The sequence below is a fragment of the Manis pentadactyla genome, chromosome 3, assembly GCF_030020395.1.
Source record: "Manis pentadactyla isolate mManPen7 chromosome 3, mManPen7.hap1, whole genome shotgun sequence".
Classification (NCBI taxonomy): Eukaryota; Metazoa; Chordata; class Mammalia; order Pholidota; family Manidae; genus Manis; species Manis pentadactyla.
Window position 1 is genome coordinate 193,912,854 of NC_080021.1, and position 19,515 is coordinate 193,932,368.

General features: G+C 34.7%; 1 protein-coding gene across 2 annotated transcripts in view; it reads left to right on the forward strand.

Moving 5' to 3' along the window:
- Positions 1–19,515, forward strand: part of SMC2 (structural maintenance of chromosomes 2) — a 51,741-nt gene that overhangs the window by 12,678 nt on the left and 19,548 nt on the right. For both annotated transcript variants that reach the window (XM_057498892.1, XM_036888432.2), the window contains exons 10-19: positions 1,961–2,194; positions 2,822–2,981; positions 3,473–3,590; positions 4,170–4,308; positions 4,679–4,798; positions 6,443–6,647; positions 8,188–8,323; positions 10,500–10,624; positions 12,325–12,518; positions 13,535–13,678. In XM_057498892.1, the coding sequence (XP_057354875.1) occupies positions 1,961–2,194; positions 2,822–2,981; positions 3,473–3,590; positions 4,170–4,308; positions 4,679–4,798; positions 6,443–6,647; positions 8,188–8,323; positions 10,500–10,624; positions 12,325–12,518; positions 13,535–13,678 (1,575 nt within the window). The remainder of the gene's footprint in view (positions 1–1,960; positions 2,195–2,821; positions 2,982–3,472; positions 3,591–4,169; positions 4,309–4,678; positions 4,799–6,442; positions 6,648–8,187; positions 8,324–10,499; positions 10,625–12,324; positions 12,519–13,534; positions 13,679–19,515) is intronic.

Consider the following 19,515-nt stretch of genomic DNA (forward strand, 5'->3'; position numbering starts at 1 on the left):
TTAATGGGCTGTTCTTGCTGTTTTGAAGATAAAAGATAAAGAGACAATGCAGGGAATCCAGTTACTAGGTGATAGCCTTTGGATAAATGCAGTAGAAGTGGTTGTATTGAGAGAATTTAGGGGATTCTATGTGTTTTAAGGGTAGGTCCAACAACGTAGACCTGACAGATTGGTTGTTGAAAATGAAAGGAAGGATTGAAGAACTCTAGATTTTTGTCTTTGAAAATTGGAAATCAGGTTACCATTAGCTGAGTAGAAAGTAGGAAGCAGTACCGTGTGAACATCTGGCTTGAGATGCCTACTAGACATCTAAGTAGAGAGTCAAATAAGTGGTTGGATATACATATATTGAATCCATGCTAGAAATATAAATCAAAATATAAACGTTGGCATGCCTTAGGGCTAGTGCTCATACTTTTTCCATACACACTAATTTCTTAGGTGATCCCATTCAGCCCTATAGCCCTAAATATCATCTATATTTTGATGCTTATCAAATGTACAATTAGCCTTGGCTTCTCTGAATCCTGGACTCATTTATCTACCTACTTGACATTGTTACACGGATGACTGACAAAACATTTAAAACAACATATCCAAAATAGAACACATTTTACCTGGTTACCTAAACCTGCCCTTTAGGTACTGAATTTTCCTCATGTCAATAAATGGCACCACTATTAACCTAATTGTTCAGTCCAGAAATCTTAAGAGTGTTGGATTTCCCTTTTCTCTCAAACCTCTATATCATCAGCAGCAAATTCTGTTGACTTTAAAAGTATATCCAGAATACAGCCACTTTTCATGAGCTCCATCACTGCTAAGCCATTACTTCCCCGGGAGGAATACTGCAATACTAATAGTCCTTAATAGTTGCTTTACTTTTATTCTTGCCACTCTACAGCCTGTTCTTTACAGAAGCTAAAATATAAATTGGATCACTTCACTCCTGTGCTTTTAATAGACTTGGTTTCAAAGTCACATGTGTAATTAAATCCAATCTTCACCATGGCTTCCAGAACCCTACCTACATCATGTGACTCCTGGTTCCTCTTTACCACTTGTTCATTGTGATCCACACACAGTTCCACAAATACCCAAGCATATTCCTCAGTTTGCCAAGTGTATAGTCCCCCTACTGTTAGTGTGGTCACTCTTTTTATTTCATTTAGGTTTCTGCTCAAAATGTCATCACAAAAAGGCCTTCCCTCATCATTCTTAAAAAGTGGTTCCCATCACTTTCCATCCCTTTACCTTGCTTTATTTGTTTACTACGTCTTCCACCCTAGAATATAGGCTTTCTGAGGAGTCTGTGTGTCTTTAATGTCTAGAACAATGCCTGGTGCATGTTAAACATCTAATAAATAGTTAATGAATCATGAGTCAGATACACAGACCAAAATTTCTATTCACTTTCATATAAACAGTATAGCTGGATTTTTTTTTCCCCGGTGCTGGTATCTTGTATAGGGTTAGATATCTATGGTTAATAAACCTTAAAAGGTGTTAAATGTTAGTAATGCTAGTCCCACAATTATTTTATACTTCAATTTTATGGCCCTTAATAGTCTACAAAAATACTTACATAGACATGCTCTTAATCCTAAAATCTCTACTTTTAAGCTTGGTATAGGAAAACTCTTATTTCAATTCTGTAGATTTAGAAACTGATTTTTAGTTTCTTCAAATGGTTTAAATTTGCAATGATGTTTTAGCTCATTGTCTCCCATATTCATATGGGATGAAAATATTTCTAGTAGGATAAGACTACATTTATTCTAAGAACAAAGAGAACTTCAGAACCGGAGTAAAGTACTTAAAGTTATGATGGTTAAATTATTTTCCTTATTACCATGCCTGCTTCATACTGCTATGAAATTTGAGGACATAAGGGTATATGTGTATAAGAAAACGGGTGGTTTTCCTAAAATATGTTTCAAATCTGAAACTCTTCCTTAAGGATTCTAAAACTTTAGCAGCAAAAGAAAAAGAGGTTAAAAAGATAACAGATGGGCTGAATTCCTTTCAAGAAGCAAGTAACAAAGATGCTGAAGCTTTGGCTGCTGCACAGCAGCACTTCAATGCTGTTTCTGCTGGCCTGTCCAGTAATGAAGATGGAGCAGAAGCAACTCTTGCTGGTCAAATGATGGCTTGTAAAAATGACATAAGTAAAGCTCAGACAGAAGCCAAACAGGTAAATATAGACAGTAAGCACTGTGTGATTGCTCCCCCCCTATCCCAAGAAGCTGCTTCATATTATGCTTTAGCAATTTTTATAGAATGTCAAAAATAATCAGATCAATATCAAAGATCATTTTTACTTTATTCTATCACTCTATAGCACCTAATACAACAAAATTCAAATATGTTGATTGTTGAATATTAATGATACTTTAAGATGCTGTGAAGCAAGATACGTTTGCATTTAATTGAAATTGTAAGTGCAGTAAATGCTTTACTCTGGTCACAGAGTTTTATGGAATATTTGACATTAGTCAATTACTTTAATTTTTCTTCACTGTTTTTACTGACTTAAAGTTGAAATCTTGAACTTAAACAGGAAAGCAAGAATATCCTCTCCATTTCTATGCCCACCACATAAAACCTTGTTTCATAAAACCTTGTTTCTGAAGCTGTAACATCCTCCTTGGATGTATTTCTACCTCCCATTTACCTACATTCCAGTCTTTAGTTTCCCTACTCTGATTTCATAATTGTGAAAGGTTTGTCAACCTATTATAGTGGTTATGAAACTTGTCTGTAGTCACTTAATCACTACTACTGTCTGCTTCACATAGTGTGTTATGTTTTTCTATTGCAGGCTCAGATGAAGTTGAAACATGCCCAACAAGAATTAAAAACCAAACAAGCTGAAGTTAAGAAGATGGATAGTGGCTACAGGAAGGATCAAGAAGCTTTAGAGGCTGTGAAAAAACTTAAAGAAAAACTTGAAGCAGAAATGAAAAAGCTAAATTATGAAGGTTTGCCTTTAAAGACATGATATTAAATCTGAGGTAGAAATGAACTTAAATAAAGGAAATCTGTTGATAGAAATGAACTTAAAGGAAATAGAAAGTTGGAAAAACTTTTACCCTATTAATGGTTAGTATAAGATATGTTTGTAGTCACAAAAGTAAGTAACACAGCCCTTTGAATTTTTAAAACTCGCTACTGAAAATTTCGTACTTCAATCACTCTAGACAACTCGAAGATGTCATTTGTATATTTCTACATAAGTAGAAATTCAATTCATCTATTTCTTGGAAAGAAAATTGTGTTATTTGTTGGAAATAATGCCTACTTCACACGATAGAAATTTGGATGTTAAATATGTTTTTTATTTAATACTTAACAGAAGTTTGTATTTTGCTTCCAGAAATGCTTTGGAAATAGAGATTACTAATATTTTCCTTAAAACAGTAGAGTATTTTATTTTTTAAAATTTAGTTTCAATTTACTTGTGATTGTTCAGAAAACAAGGAAGAAAGCCTTCTGGAAAAGCGCAGGCAGCTCTCTCGTGATATCAGTAGATTGAAAGAAACATATGAAGCTCTTTTGGCCAAATTTCCCAATCTTCGATTTGCTTACAAGTAAGACATTTAAGCCTTAAATTTTAACATTATGTAATAAGTGTTTTTAAGCTGGAAAGCAGTCTGAAAATTTAATTGACACTGAGTTTTGTATGAAAATTATTGTAAGTTGCTGAAATGTTTTACTTAAATGTTTATCAAAATGTTCAAATGTTGATAGGGAAAATTGAAATTTAATGGCTACTAATGCTACTGTCTTAAGTCCAACAAGAGGGAAATTTAATCTCAGTACAGCTTCTTTAGTTATTCTGTCATTAATGTTAAATATCTACATTAACATTTTATAATTTGTTTTACTACTTGGTTTTTTTTCATGGAATAGAGCAATACATGTATTAAAAGATTAGAACACCAAAGTTATTTTTGTTAGGGAAAAACATATACTGGAAGATCTTTTGATTGATTTAAAGACAGCTGACTAGTCATTCGAGACATTAAAAAATTTTTTTTATGTTAAAACTGTGAGATTCTTCTGTTTTCAATCTCGTGTGTTGTCAGAAAGAGTTTTTGACCACCAGTAAAATACAACTTTTCTATTTTCATATCTATGATTAATTTTTGTCAACTTTTCTGTTTTAGGGATCCAGAGAAGCACTGGAATAGAAATTGTGTGAAAGGACTTGTAGCTTCTCTGATTAGTGTGAAAGATACTTCTGCAACCACAGCTTTAGAATTGGTGGCTGGGGAACGACTGTACAATGTTGTAGTAGACACAGAGGTAAATTGATTTTAATTAAAGAAAATGTGTAATGATCTTTAGCTTGAAAAATTATGGGCTGCTGGAAGAATTGGGTACTTTCATAGATGTTTTAAGCTTTTCCTAAAGTTGCTTATCTTTACAGGGTGAAACTATTCAATTAATGGTTTTTATTTTATTAATGATTGTATTTGATAAACTATTCCAGAGGAAGTCTCATACTTACTCAGGAACCCAGAATGCATATTATCAATCTTAAGACTTTTGATTGTTCAGGATAGTATTCACTGTTTAAACATTTATTTGATTATGGTTTCTTAAACTTGGAGTGTTTCCATTTGAATGTTTTCTGTCATCATTAATGTTTTATTGCAAATTCACAATGTTTTAGGTCACTGGAAAAAAGCTACTAGAAAAGGGGGAATTGAAGCGTCGGTACACTATAATTCCACTCAATAAAATTTCAGCCAGATGTATTGCTCCAGAAACTTTGAGGGTTGCTCAGAATCTTGTAAGTCTTATTTATATGCTTTATCTGCATCTTACTATTTTTTTAATTAGGGGACATTAATTTAAAGGGAATAATCACATGCAGAACCACAAAATTGTATTGTTACCATGCTTAAAAAAATTAAGATACAAAAGAAAAATAGAGTTGGCTTTTCTGAAATTAGATGGAAAGAGAAGAGAAATATTGGAGGACTAAAACTCACTTGGCTATTTCAAAGTTGTAGTATTAGAATGTCTTTAAGCCTTAAGTCACATGACTATCAGGTGGTAAATGTCTTAAAGCCTTAAGTCACATGACTATCAGGTGGTAGTAAATATTAAATTTCTGATTTATGAATAGTTAGAATTATAGAGTTGTACATAAGTAACAGAATTTGTCAATGTTTTTCATGCCAGGCACACTTAAGCTGCCCACAGTGACAACCATGGTGGAAGGTCTGGTTTGCAGATTTGCTTCTCCATTAGAGTTCTTTCAGATTGCCTTCCAACCTAGGGACATACAATGCAGGTGACTGGGATACCCCGCCTAAAGTCGATCTGTAGTGGTATGACTGCTAGTACAAAGAAATGCTTTTAAATGGCTGTTGTGGCTGTATAACATTGGGTAAAAATAAGAAGCCAGTCATAACATTCAGTAGCACTATCAGTTTCTTATCAAGAAGGCATTCCAAGTGCTTGGGTTAAAAAGTCAGTTCTGTGAAACCTAGAAATGCATTTGTAATTAAGATACTAAATGGATGTTCAGTGTACTTGCTGAAATTCAGAGCCTTCAATGAATCTTATTTCAAAATACAGTTGTATTGATATATATATTATTAGGAGAAGAAAGATGAGTGCAGAATAATTAAAGGGGGTATTTTTCATTAGACTTCCTTTACTTTGGAAAATGACATTTGGGTCTAGAAGGCTTTGAAAGTAACTTCAGCCTTAGGTCAGGTCCCAGTGTTAGAAGTAAATTGGTATTTAAGGTAACAGCAAAGATATTTCTACCTAGATCCCTTAACCAGACCCATTTAATAGCTGCTGTGTCAGAGGACAATACTGAACTTGTGTCATATAGAGCTGCCTTCATTTTGATTTCTGCTGCTGTAAGCTACATAAAGGATGCTTAGTTCTAAAAATATGGGCAGAGGTTGAGAAGAGACAATTGGATCAAAATGAAGGACTGAGGTATTTTTGTATTATTTTTTAATCAATAATTGGTTGTGCTTTTATTTCTGTAACTTGTATGTAGCTGCCCTAGCATGTTCAATTTGAATAAAAAAGTATTAACTGGAATGAAATTATTAACAACTAAAACAAAACATTTTATATAATTGTGTTGATTTAGCAATTGTTGTACTTTAAGAAAGTGTGTCCATATTGTCCATTTTGGATTTAGAAACTTGGTGGTGGCTCCTGCATGACAGAAACTCTGATAATCCCTGTTAGCTATATATTTTACTTAACAGTAGATCTTTTAATGTTTAAACCTGAAACTGTTTTTTTTCCTAAAACTCTTGAGTTTTCCAAAGCATTTTAGAAAGTTCAAAAGGAAGATAAGTATTACTTAAATTTCTTCCATAGTAGTTTTTACTGTTTTGTAAAATAGTATTTGAAAGAAAGGAGTAGTATTTATTATGATGTATCTGTTGTTTTCCCACAGGTTGGCTCTAACAATGTTCATGTGGCTCTTTCCTTGGTTGAATACAAACCAGAACTTCAGAAAGCAATGGAATTTGTCTTTGGAACAACATTTGTTTGTGACAATATGGATAATGCAAAAAAAGTGGCTTTTGATAAAAGGATTATGACTAGAACTGTAACTCTAGGAGGTGATGTATTTGATCCTCATGGGACATTGAGTGGAGGTAGGTTTTACATCAGTTTTGTTCTCACAATTCTATGCTGTATGATGATGTGTGTTTTTTTTAATAGGAAGTAGTGGATTTAATACCTTAAGAAAGGAATTCTTAGATAATGATTATATTTTTCTACTGATATTTGCTACATTGAGTTTCCAGATCAGTGTCAAGTGACCATGTCATAACAAACACTGTAATAGTACTTACTGTGTACCAGGCAATGTTGTAAAATTCTGCTATACAAGTCAGTAGTCACTAGCCACATGTGGCTCTTATATTTAACTCAGATAAAAAGAATTTCCTCAGTTGCACCAGTCAAATTTCAAGAATTCATTAACTACAAATGGTTAATGGATAACTGGACAATGCAGATACAGAACATTTTTATCTTTCTATATAGCCCAGGGCTTTAAAAAATTAAGTCATTCAATCCATATAGCAACTATGTGGTTGGCATATTACCATCATTTTTTAGTACAGTTGTAGAACTAAGGTAAAGACTAGTTTAAATAACATGCAGGTAAGTATTAAAGCTCAGAATTTGAATTCAGAAAGAAGTCTGATTTCAGAATTTGTTTTCAGCCAAACCAAAAGGCTTCATAATGCCTCATGAGATAAGTCACTTAATTTCTTTGTAGGCCAAGAAAACAATAGCCATCAAAATGAATTCCATGATCAAGTATTAACTTCTCCAGTACACAGTAATTAGTATGTGTAATTGGAAGGTAAAGAGAGGCCACATATTTTTAAATAACTAAAAACAGAGGAAACTTTTCAGGTTTCATTAATTTGGATATTCTTGAAGTTCCTCCTTAAGGGATTGGCACGTATGTAACCTCATACCATATTAACAAAGTGCACATATTAGCATTTCTAATTGACCTTTATATTTTCTCACCAAACCTATAGAGTTTTCTTGCCAACCTAACACCTCAGCCTGTTACTTGACAGACAATTATAGTTGCTTGTTAAGTCAAACCAATTTACTCTGCTTATGCTGCTGTATCAGTGTGTAAACCAGGTTATGATGTGATAACAAACAGCCCTCAAGCTCAGTGGCTTATGAGTTTATTCCATAATTATGTATGCTACATTAACTGTCAGTCAGTTGTCTCTGTTCCATTGTTATTCTGGGACCAGGATGAAAGAAGAATAGTCCCTATTTTGAACATACTTTTCTCATGGGAAAGGGAAAACAAATGGTGACTTAACGTGTTGCCTGTTAAAGCTCACTTTCAGAAGAGGCACATTCCCATTTTATTATAGTAAAATCACATGGCTAAGCCTGATAATAGTGGGGAGGAAAATGGACCTTGGAGGGATGGGCCCCATAGGTAGGATCAGTGATTATTTTAAATAAGCAATCCACCACATCTACTTAGGATTACTTCTTATCAAGTATGATGTCCTAAGATGCACAGATGAAACATAGCTTTAACCATGAGAGATTTGCTATTGAATCATTTCAAGTGCAAGTCTCTTAGAAAGCTTTTAGTTTATTACATATGTGGTAACTTATTGTCCAAGACTTGTTTCAATCTACCAGGTGCTCGGTCCCAGGCAGCTTCTATTTTAACTAAGTTTCAAGAACTTAAAGATGTTCAAGATGAGCTGAGAATCAAGGAGAATGAGCTACAAGCTTTAGAAGAAGAATTAGCAAGTCTTAAAAACACTGCTGAAAAGTAAGTAAGACTTCTGTTGGGTTAAGCCTTATTTTTAAGTTTTTTTGAGTAAAGATCTGCATAGTGAAAAAAATGAAAGAAAATTGACTTTCATTTAAAGAAATAAAACTTTGATTTTAAATAATAATATACTTGGTTTAATTTGAATAATTTGTGAGTTGGTAACTTCATCATTTATCCATTTTTTTCCTGATAAAAATGTCTTTGTTATAATAATACAGGGAAAGCTAACTTAACAAAAGGGAAAAAAAAGCCAAATATTCCCCTTTCCCTGTTGAGATAGACTTAACATTTGCTTGGATCAGTGGGAAACCATTATGTGTGGGTGGAAATGTTGGAGACTCATTGGAGGTTGATACCAAAGGATATTAAAGTCTTGATATAGTACAGCATTCATTCGTTAGGGGTCTACACTAAGTTATGCAGCATTGTGACTGTCCTTTAAATATTGAAGATCACTAGGTTGCCTATGGAGGCGGTAAGCAAGTTCATGGTACTGCCAAAATTTAAGTGTTTCCTTACTACAGTGATCCTTCTGTGTGGGTGTTGATATAGGTATGGATGTGTACCTTCAAAATTACTTCTGTGTGTTTATGATACAGGTACATACGCATTTTTTTTTATTGGGATCATGCTACTTACTGTAGCCTCTGTTCGTCACTTAACATTATTCACTATTGAGTAGCCTGTGCTGAGTACTCTTCTAGGAGTTGGGAATTGCAGTGAGTCAAACAGATAAATCTCTTCTTTCATCTTTTCATATAGTTAGAGAAACAGACAACAAAGAAAATTAAGTTAGTAAATACTGCTAAGTCTAAGAAGAAGAAAGTAAAATAGGAAAGTAGTTGGGAACTATCCAGGGCAATGAGATTTTGAAATTTCAGATTGGCCAGGGAAAAAGCCTCACTGAGAGGATGACTGTTTAATATATTCATTTGAGATGATTTTTTGACATTCATCTTCAGAAATTATCAAAGCTTAGTCTTTTTTGAGACATCACATATATGGAAGAGCTTATCATAATCAGTCAATTGGCCATCCAAGATATAAATTATATCAAAATACCCACTTTCAGATTTCATGTACTTGTAAAAGCCTGCACCTTACATTCATTAGCATAAATTAATCATAAAGTGAGTGAACTTTTTCTGTGAGAAAGATGAAACAAAATTTATCTGAGATACATCAAAGCTCTGGCAAGGTAGTGGGGCTTGTAGTCATACTGGCCTTAGACAGTTAACTTTGTTCAGCAGTATTAAATCATTTGTTTTGGAGAATTGCCTTATATATTAAGATCAAAGAAAGGAAATAGATTTTGAAAACTGTGGGAGTGGGAGGGTCAACTAAAGCCATTCTTTCATGGACTGAATCAGGAAAATAGCTTATATCTTTTTTTTTCCCAAATGTCTATATATTGCATTTTAAATGAATTGAAAAATGCTTTGAAAATTATGGTTCCAATTGCTGTTAAACAGTCCAGGCAGGAATACTCAAGGAAGTATTTATAAGTTGCTTCCTTATTTTTTTCTCAAGTCATAAATTTCTAGTGACAAGCTACCTTATGAATTTATAATGACTTGAAATTCACTACAACTTAATTAGCTAATTACCTTCCAAAGAAATAACTTTAAACAGCCAGAAATGGAGAAGAATTATAGGATTTGCAGGAAAAGTGGATTGCAAATGTTAAGTTCAGTACTGTTCCTTTTCAAACTCAGTTTCACCACAAATGTAGGCTTTTTTTTTTTTTTAATTTGAAAATGGGGATTAATCACATTTTGAAATTTTGTGTAATTGTTTTATTAATCTGTTTTTGTTATGGGTAACTATCATGGAGTTTACTTTTGGTAAGGATCGCTAGGAGGGTTTATTTTTAAGGAAACCTATGTATTCAAAGGTTTTTAGTATTTTCTAAAATTAAGAGCATTTCTCCATAAATAGTTATTATTGATCTTAGTAATTTAGAGTTGTTTGCTTTCAGTGACCAAATCGGACCTGAATTTAATTGATGCCTGAGATGCATTTAGAGTCATTGAAACTATTCTTGTAATCTAGTGGCACCTTCTATTTTTTATATTGTATGTGAGTTGATTTTAGGTAGGAGCCTATAGTTTGAATGCATGTCTCAAACATCAGAAAAACTGTGGTCATTTATTATAAACTTCTCTTTTCTAAGGTATCGCCAACTAAAACAGCAGTGGGAGATGAAAACTGAGGAGGCAGATATATTACAAACCAAACTCCAGCAAAGCTCATACCACAAACAACAAGAAGAATTAGATGCTCTTAAGAAAATCATTGGTAAGATAAAAAGATTCTGTGCTTAATTTGTTCCTGATAACCTTATTTTCGGTGTTTCATTATGTATTTATTTGAATTAATAATCTTAGCTGTTTATTTTAATCATTATTATAATGCCAGTGTTCTTCCCATTTGTAGCAATACACATTTCCACTAGTGGCATATGAGATTTCTCATTTCTCCAAATCCTTACCTTTCCAGACTTTTAAAGTGCTCCTGTCTTACTGTTGTGACGAGATAGTGCATTAGCATTTTAGTTTTCATTTCCATAAATACTGATAACCTTTGGGACCTTTTTGTATGTTCCTTGGACCTTTCAGTTTCTACTGTGGATTTTCTCTTTATTTCTTTGGCCCATTTTTCTGTTGGTTTGCTTATAGTTATTGTTCTCATACTTTGGAGTTCTGATTACTTACAGGTTATCTGAATTACAAATATCTTTTGGTTTATGTGCTTGTCTTTTAATTTTGTTCATGTTTATGGTAATTTTGTTATACAGAAATTTTCAATGTTTAATGTAATTGAATTTATAGCTAGCTATGTCTCTTATTTTAAGAACCTCTCTTACACTTTAATCAGAATTTAATTGTAAATGGTAGTTTTAGGTTTTTTTGTTCCTTAGGACAATATTCACATACCTTTTTCCCCCGCTAATATTTTTTTTCTTTTTTCTCTTTTATAAATTAAAAATTCATGCATTTTCATCCACCCCTGGCTCTTGCAACCACTACTGTTCTTTGTATCAATGAGCTTGGGTTTGTTTGTTTTTTTAATTGGTTAAAATTCCACATACAAATGATACCATACAGTATTTGTCTTTCTCTGACTTATGTCAGCACAGTGCCCTCGAGACACATCTGTGTTGTTGCAAACGTTAAGATTTTCTCTCTGGGCTTTGTTTGTTCTCCTTTTTCTCGTTCCTTAAGGTGTAAAGTTTTTTATTTTAGATTTTGCTTGTTTCTTCATGTAAGCTTTTGTTGTGAAATAACTTTCCGCTTAGAACTTTTGCTAATCCCATAAGTTTTGGTATTTTTATTTCTGTTTTTGTTTGTTTCAAGATATGTTTTGATTGCTTGCAATGAGAATTATTTCTAGGGAATTGTGCAGTCATGGCTTTATTATATTTGTACCTAGGTCCTAACATTAACAGTGTATGTCAGTTGTGACAGTAATGTGATCAGAATTCTGTCTTGCTTTTTAAATTTTTTCTTGATAAGTTTAGAGACAATATATATCTTATGAGTCATCCTAGACATGTTCTTAGAATACTTCTCTATTTATAGAGGTTCTTTGAGTAAAAATTACTGAGTAAAGAGTACAACATAAACTTGTTTATGAAATTAATTGTAAGCTTTCTGGAAACTAAAAGGAAAAATAACTTATGCTCTTGGTTCAGGTTTTAGGAACCATACAGCTGTGTTAAAGAAATAGTTGTAGGTAAAGTTTTTGTTACTCAATTTTATATGATTGGTAATAATTTCTTTACAGATGTTTAGATAATTCACATATGGATCTTAGGAACGATGTGTGTTTCAACATACAATTTCTAGAATAAGGCTGAACAATTAATTTTTTTAAAACTCTAGTCTAACTTTCCAGACCATTTCTAGTATTAAAAGTTGAATTTACAAGCTATTATTCTATAGTGGTTAATATTTGGAGGACCTCATTTACTTACATGTGCCTACTTTATAATGCAGAGGAAAGTGAGGAGACCTTAAAAAACACCAAAGAAATTCAAAAAAAGGCAGAAGAAAAATACGAAGTATTGGAGAATAAAATGAAAAATGCAGAAGCTGAACGAGAGAGAGAACTAAAGGATGCTCAGAAAAAACTGGATTGTGCCAAAACAAAAGCAGATGCTTCTAGCAAGAAAATGAAAGAAAAACAACAGGTAACCTTTCTTAAAATGGAAATCATCTTTTGCTGTCAACATAGAGCTAAAGATGGTAGAGCATCATTAGTTGACCTTATTCATCAGTATTCATCACAAAATCTAAAAGTGAGGTGTGGCTTCTTTAGGAAATAAATTCCACATCCTGTACATAAAATAAAAATACACCTCTGAAAACCCTGTAATTGTCATATAATTGTGAGTGTGTGTTGCACTGGCTTGCTAATTTTAGAGAAAGAGCAAAGTTGCCTTTTGGTAAATGCTTCATTCAAGAGTTGACCAAAGCTGATTACCACAGGGCAGAGCTCTATCATATCAGAGGTTCAGTGTTGACTTTTCTACTTAAGTAGTGAATAGAATACATTTATCTATGTGGATGTATGCTGTGAAAGAATGATGTATCACAAAGCATGTTATATTTACAAAGTGTCATTCACTTACAGATTGGTGATACCTGATGGTATCTTTTGGATAGTGCCAAAGCTAGAATTTGAACCTAGGTTTTTCTGTCTCCAAAGGCTATGCTCTGAAAAAACTGTTCTACACAACTTCACTTATGTTTGTTTACTTTTCTTCATAGTTTTTATTTGTATTTTTGACCCACCTGTTATTAAATAGCTGCACAGTGTTTTCTAATGAATTAGTCTATAATGGGAAGGAAGAAAATTGTGAAAGTAATTTTTTCGACATTGAATAATGTTTTTTATAAAAAAGGCTTTACCTCTGCTAATTTATCTGTTATGTAGAATTCTATATTGTTTTTCCCCATGGGAATAAAAAGATAAAGGAAATTGCTTTATGCAGAGCTCTTTGAACCTATAAAAACTGTACATACATGTGTCATTTTTTTTAAGTACAGAAGAATAAATTTCCCCTTGGATAAGCATTTTACCTGTGTTTTTGGTAGTTGAATAACTAAGCTATAAGTCTTACATGAGAATCTTAACCAATTTTATTGACATATGTGTTTTCAGTAGTTAGTAACTGGTTGAATGTTGATTCTGTGTTTCTTATAGGAAGTTGAAGCTATCACCCTGGAGCTAGAAGAGCTCAAGAGAGAGCACATATCCTATAAACAGCAGCTTGAAGCTGTAAATGAAGCTATCAAATCTTATGAAGGTCAGATCGAAGTAATGGCAACTGAGGTGGCTAAAAGTAAGGTAAGAGTTACTTATCTTAATATTGGAAAAGTTGGCTTGAAGATATCTGACTTTGGAGGTCTTGATTTCTTCACTCATGTTACAAGAGGCAAAAATGATTGCCAATTCAGTCAGAGTTCTGAAATAATATTACTAATCATTTTAGTCTGAGTCTATTTAGAAGACAAATCACAGTAATTTGGATGGGCAAAAGTTAGATAAAATATTAACTATAATAGGAGATTGGAATGATACAGGACTGATCACTAAGGAATAAAGAGAACTCTAAAGAATATAGGAACAGCACATACAGGAAACAGCCATTACTTATAGGGCTGAGGCCGTGTCCCATGGAAGAACAAATCTGTAAAAGAGCTCCATTCTGCCTGCAGGGCTGAGAACCAGATCTAGTTGGAGGAGACGTAACTGGCCCACTGGTGGTGAAGTTTGCTGTGCCACATGGGTAGCACTTGCTAGGAAATAGCTTTCTGGGATGCCAGGGAAACTGGCCATGGAAAGGTGCCCAGCCTGTGAACATGTTGTCAAGCTCCCCTTCAGCCCAGCAAAAGCAGGATGCCAGGGGAAGCCGTGTTGGCTGCTAGCCTTTGCACATGTCAAGCTTGCCTTTGAGAAAAGCACCCCGGAACCAGGAAGTTAAGGCTTCTACAGTGTCCCTACAGCATCCTTTACTAAGGGTAAATGGCATTGTAGCTGGTGAGGGAAGAAATGTTCTGATGTCAGAAGCAGGCCATGTGAAGGGTCAGTTTGGAGCTGTGGGAGTTTCAAATGTTGTAAAAGCATTCTGTTACTGCAAATTAATGTTGTGGTATGTCTATTAGAGATTGTCCCTTATGAATATTGGATACCCTCTTGTGTCTTCAATTTTGATATTTAATTGTTCTGCTCCATGTTACTTCTATTCCTAACTTTTTTCTTGAGGTATAATTGGCACATTAATTTGAATTATACAATGTAATGGTTCAGTATTAGTGTAAATTGCCAAATGATGGCTGATAAGTCTAGTTCATATCTGTCATCATACATAAATTTTCTCTTGTGATGAAAACTTTTTTTTTTTTAGATAATTATTTTTTATTGAAGGGTAGTTGACACACAGTATTACATTACATTAGTTTCAGGTGTACAACACAGTGATTCAACATTTATATACATGATAATTCTAAGTACCAGCTATCACCATACCAAGCTGTTACAATATTTTGACTATATTCCTTATGCTATACATTACATCCCGGTTGCTTATTTATTTTACAATTGGAAGTGTGTACTTTTTCTTGGTTGTTGTTGTTAGGGCATCTCTCATATTTATTGATCAAATGGTTGTTAACAACAATAAAATTCTGTATAGGGGAGTCAATGCTCAATGCACAATCATTAATCCACCCCAAGCCTAATTTTCGTCAGTCTCCAATCTTCTGAAGCATAACGAACAAGTTCTTACATGGAGAACAAATTCTTACATAGTGAATAAGTTACATGGTGAACAGTACAAGGGCAGTCATCACAGAAACTTTTGGTTTTGCTCATGCATTATGAACTATAAACAGTTCAAATATGAATACACATTTGATTTTTATACTTGATTTATATGTGGATACCACATTTCTCTCTTTATTGTTTTTAATAAGATGCTGAAGTGGTAGGTAGATACAACATAAAGGTAGAAAACATAGTTTAGTGTTGTAAGAGAGCAAATGTAGATGATCAGGTGTGTGCCTGTAGACTATGTGTTAATCCAAGCTAGATAAGGGCAATAAAACATCCACATATGCAGAAGATTTCTCTCAGAACAGGGGGGGTGAGGTTCTAAGCCTCACCTCTGTTGATCCCCAATTTCTCACCTGATGACCCCCCTGCGACTGTGCCTGTCTTAGGTTGTTCCTCCCTTGAGGAATCTTACCCGTCTCTGGCTAACCAGTCATCTTCCGGGGCCATACAGGGAAATGTAAAGTTGGTAAGTGAGAGAGAAGCCTTATTGTTTGAAATGGTTAGCTTTTTACTTCTTTGCATATTTATGCCCTGTGGCTTCTATGCACAGCATTTGTCTTGAGGTATCTTTACCACTTGGAGGAGTTATGATACTCGGTAAATTTGATATGAGGCACGAATTCTATTTAAGAATTCGTTGTAATTAGGAAGAAAGAAGAAAAGCTATAGAAGTAGCAGGCGGGAGAAAACATGGGAAGATTGATTATTTCTTTGACATATCTTCTTGTAGAGTAACTTCAGCATGTATAGATTTTAAGCTACTACTTAAATTGCGCACACACATTAACATAATAGGAGTATAGTTACATAACCAAAGCATACCTGTAATTACCAGCCATCTCCAGTGAAACCAAGAAAACCAGTTAGGCACCCTAGGCATTTGTGAAAACTTATCAATGATATGATGGTTATTATCTAACTGAATTTGAGTAGTTTGAGAAAAATCAGACAAATTAAAACAACCCATTCCTGGGCACTGTTCACATCCCATATGTTCTTTTAACAGTAAATAGTCTGTAGTTGTAAGATTTTGGAGCGCTACAATTTGCACTTCTCCTAATTCTTGGTTGAGTTCCAACAGTATAGATCCAGTCAAATTTGTTGTTTTACTGTATGCACAGGCCAGCTTAGATATCTCCTTCATTCCCATGGCAAGTCCAGGAGCTGGTGGGATGAGTGCATCTACAGCTGTAGCAGTGTGTGGATCTTTGTTGGGGTTTTTTGATGATCATCTTCTGGCATGAGTCTTCCCGAGAGTGCTGATGTTGGAAGTTCTCTTTCATATCGTTTCTTAGTTCATTTTCGGGGTAGCCAAATTAGGCTTTGATCCTCTGTATAAACACAAACAGACCCTTTGCCTACACTTTTATGTGTCCTTTATATCATTGTGTAGAACTCATTAGAGGTCACCACATAGGAACTGCATTTTTTTTTTTTAATCATTAATCTACACTTACATGACGAATACTTTGTTTACTAGGCTCTCCCCTATACCAGGTCCCCCCTATATACTCCTTTACAGTCACTGTCCATCAGCGTAGCAACCTGTTGTAGAATCACTACTTGTCTTCTCTGTGTTGTACAGCCCTCCCCTTTCTCCCACCCCGCTATGGATGCTAATCTTAATACCCCCCTACTTCTCCCCCCCTTATCCCTCCCTACCCACCCATCCTCCCCAGTCCCTTTCCCTTTGGTACCTGTTAGTCCATTCTTGAGTTCTGTGATTCTGGTGCTGTTTTGTTCCTTCAGTTTTTCCTTTGTTCTTATATTCCACAGATGAGTGAAATCATTTGGTATTTCTCTTTCTCTGCTTGGCTTGTTTCACTGAGCAAAATACCCTCCAGCTCCATCCATGTTGCTGCAAATGGTTGGATTTGCCCTTTTCTTATGGCTGAGTAGTATTCCATTGTGTATATGTACCACATCTTCTTTATCCATTCATCTATCGATGGACATTTAGGTTGCTTCCAATTCTTGGCTACTGTAAATAGTGCTGCGATAAACATAGGGGTGCACTGATCTTTATCATACTTGATTGCTGCATTCTTAGGGTAAATTCCTAGGAGTGCAATTCCTGCGTCAAATGGTAAGTCTGTTTTGAGCATTTTGATGTACCTCCATACTGCTTTCCACAATGGTTGAACAAGTTTACATTCCCACCAGCAGTGTAGGAGGGTTCCCCTTTCTCCACAGCCTCGCCAACATTTGTTGTTGTTTGTCTTTTGGATGGCAGCCTTCCTTACTGGTGTGAGGTGATACCTCATTGTAGTTTTAATTTGCATTTCTCTGATAATTAGCGATGTGGAGCATCTTTTCATGTGTCTGTTGGCCATCTGTATTTCTTTTTTGGAGAACCGTCTGTTCAGTTCCTTTGCCCATTTTTTAATTGGGTTATTTGTTTTTTGTTTGTTGAGGCGTGTGAGCTCTTTATATATTCTGGACGTCAAGCCTTTATCGGATGTGTCATTTTCAAAGATATTCTCCCATACTGTAGGGTTTCTTTTTGTTCTATTGATGGTGTCTTTTGCTGTACAGAAGCTTTTCAGCTTAATATAGTCCCACTTGTTCATTTTTGCTGTTGTTTTCCTTGCCCGGGGAGATATGTTCAAGAAGAGGTCACTCATGTTTATGTCTAAGAGGTTTGTGCCTATGTTTTCTTCGAAGAGTTTAATGGTTTCATGACTTACATTCAGGTCTTTGATCCATTTTGAGTTTACTTTTGTATATGGGGTTAGACGATGGTCCAGTTTCATTCTCCTACATGTAGCTGTCCAGTTTTGCCAGCACCATCTGTTGAAGAGACTGTCATTTCGCCATTGTATGTCCATGGCTCCTTTATCAAATATTAATTGACCATATATGTCTGAGTTAATGTCTGGATTCTCTAGTCTGTTCCATTGGTCTGTGGCTCTGTTCTTGTGCCAGTACCAAATTGTCTTGATTACTATGGCTTTTTAATAGAGCTTGAAGTTGGGGAGTGAGATCCCCCCTACTTTATTCTTCTTTCTCAGGATTGCTTTGGCTATTCGGGGTCTTTGGTGGTTCCATATGAATTTTTGAATTATTTGATCCAGTTCATTGAAGAATGTTGCTGGTAGTTTCATAGGGATTGCATCAAATCTGTATATTGCTTTGGGCAGGATGGCCATTTTGACGATATTAATTCTTCCTAGCCATGAGCATGGGATGCGTTTCCATCTGTTAGTGTCCCCTTTAATTTCTTTTAAGAGTGACTTGTAGTTTTCAGAATATAAGTCTTTCACTTCTTTGGTTAGGTTTATTCCTAGGTATTTTATTTTTTTTGATGCAATTGTGAATGGAGTTGTTTTCCTGATTTCTCTTTCTGTTGGTTCATTGTTGGTATATAGGAAAGCCACAGATTTCTGTGTGTTGATTTTGTATCCTGCAACTTTGCTGTATTCCGATATCAGTTCTAGTAGTTCTGGGGTGGAGTCTTTAGGGTTTTTTATGTACAGTATCATGTCATCTGCAAATAGTGACAGTTTGACTTCTTCTTTGCCAATCTGGATTCCTTGTATTTTTTTGTTTTGTCTGATTGCCGTGGCTAGGACCTCTAGTACAATGTTAAATAACAGTGGGGAGAGTGGGCATCCCTGTCTAGTTCCCGATCTCAGCGGAAATGCTTTCAGCTTCTCGCTATTCAATATAATGTTGGCTGTGGGTTTTTCATAGATGGCCTTTATTATGTTGAGGTACTTGCCCTCTATTCCCATTTTGCTGAGAGTTTTTATCATGAATGGATGTTGAACTTTGTCAAATGCTTTTTCAGCATCTATGGAGATTATCATGTGGTTTTTCTCCTTCTTGTTGTTGATGTGGTGGATGATATTGATGGACTTTCGAATGTTGTGCCATCCTTGCATCCCTGGGATGAATCCCACTTGGTCATGGTGTATGATCCTTTTGATGTATTTTTGAATTCGGTTTGCTAAAATTTTGTTGAGTATTTTTGCGTCTACGTTCATCAGGGATATTGGTCTGTAGTTTTCTTTTTTGGTGGTTTCTTTGCCTGGTTTTGGTATTAGGGTGATGTTAGCTTCATAGAATGAGTTTGGGAGTATCCCCTCCTCTTCTATTTCTTGGAAAACTTTAAGGAGAATGGGTATTATGTCTTCCCTGTATGTCTGATAAAATTCCGAGGTAAATCCATCTGGCCCGGGGGTTTTGTTCTTTGGTAGTTTTTTGATTACCTCTTCAATTTCGTTGCTGGTAATTGGTCTGTTTAGATTTTCTGTTTCTTTTTGGGTCAGTCTTGGAAGGTTGTATTTTTCTAGGAAGTTGTCCATTTCTCCTAGGTTTCCCAGCTTGTTAGCATATAGGTTTTCATA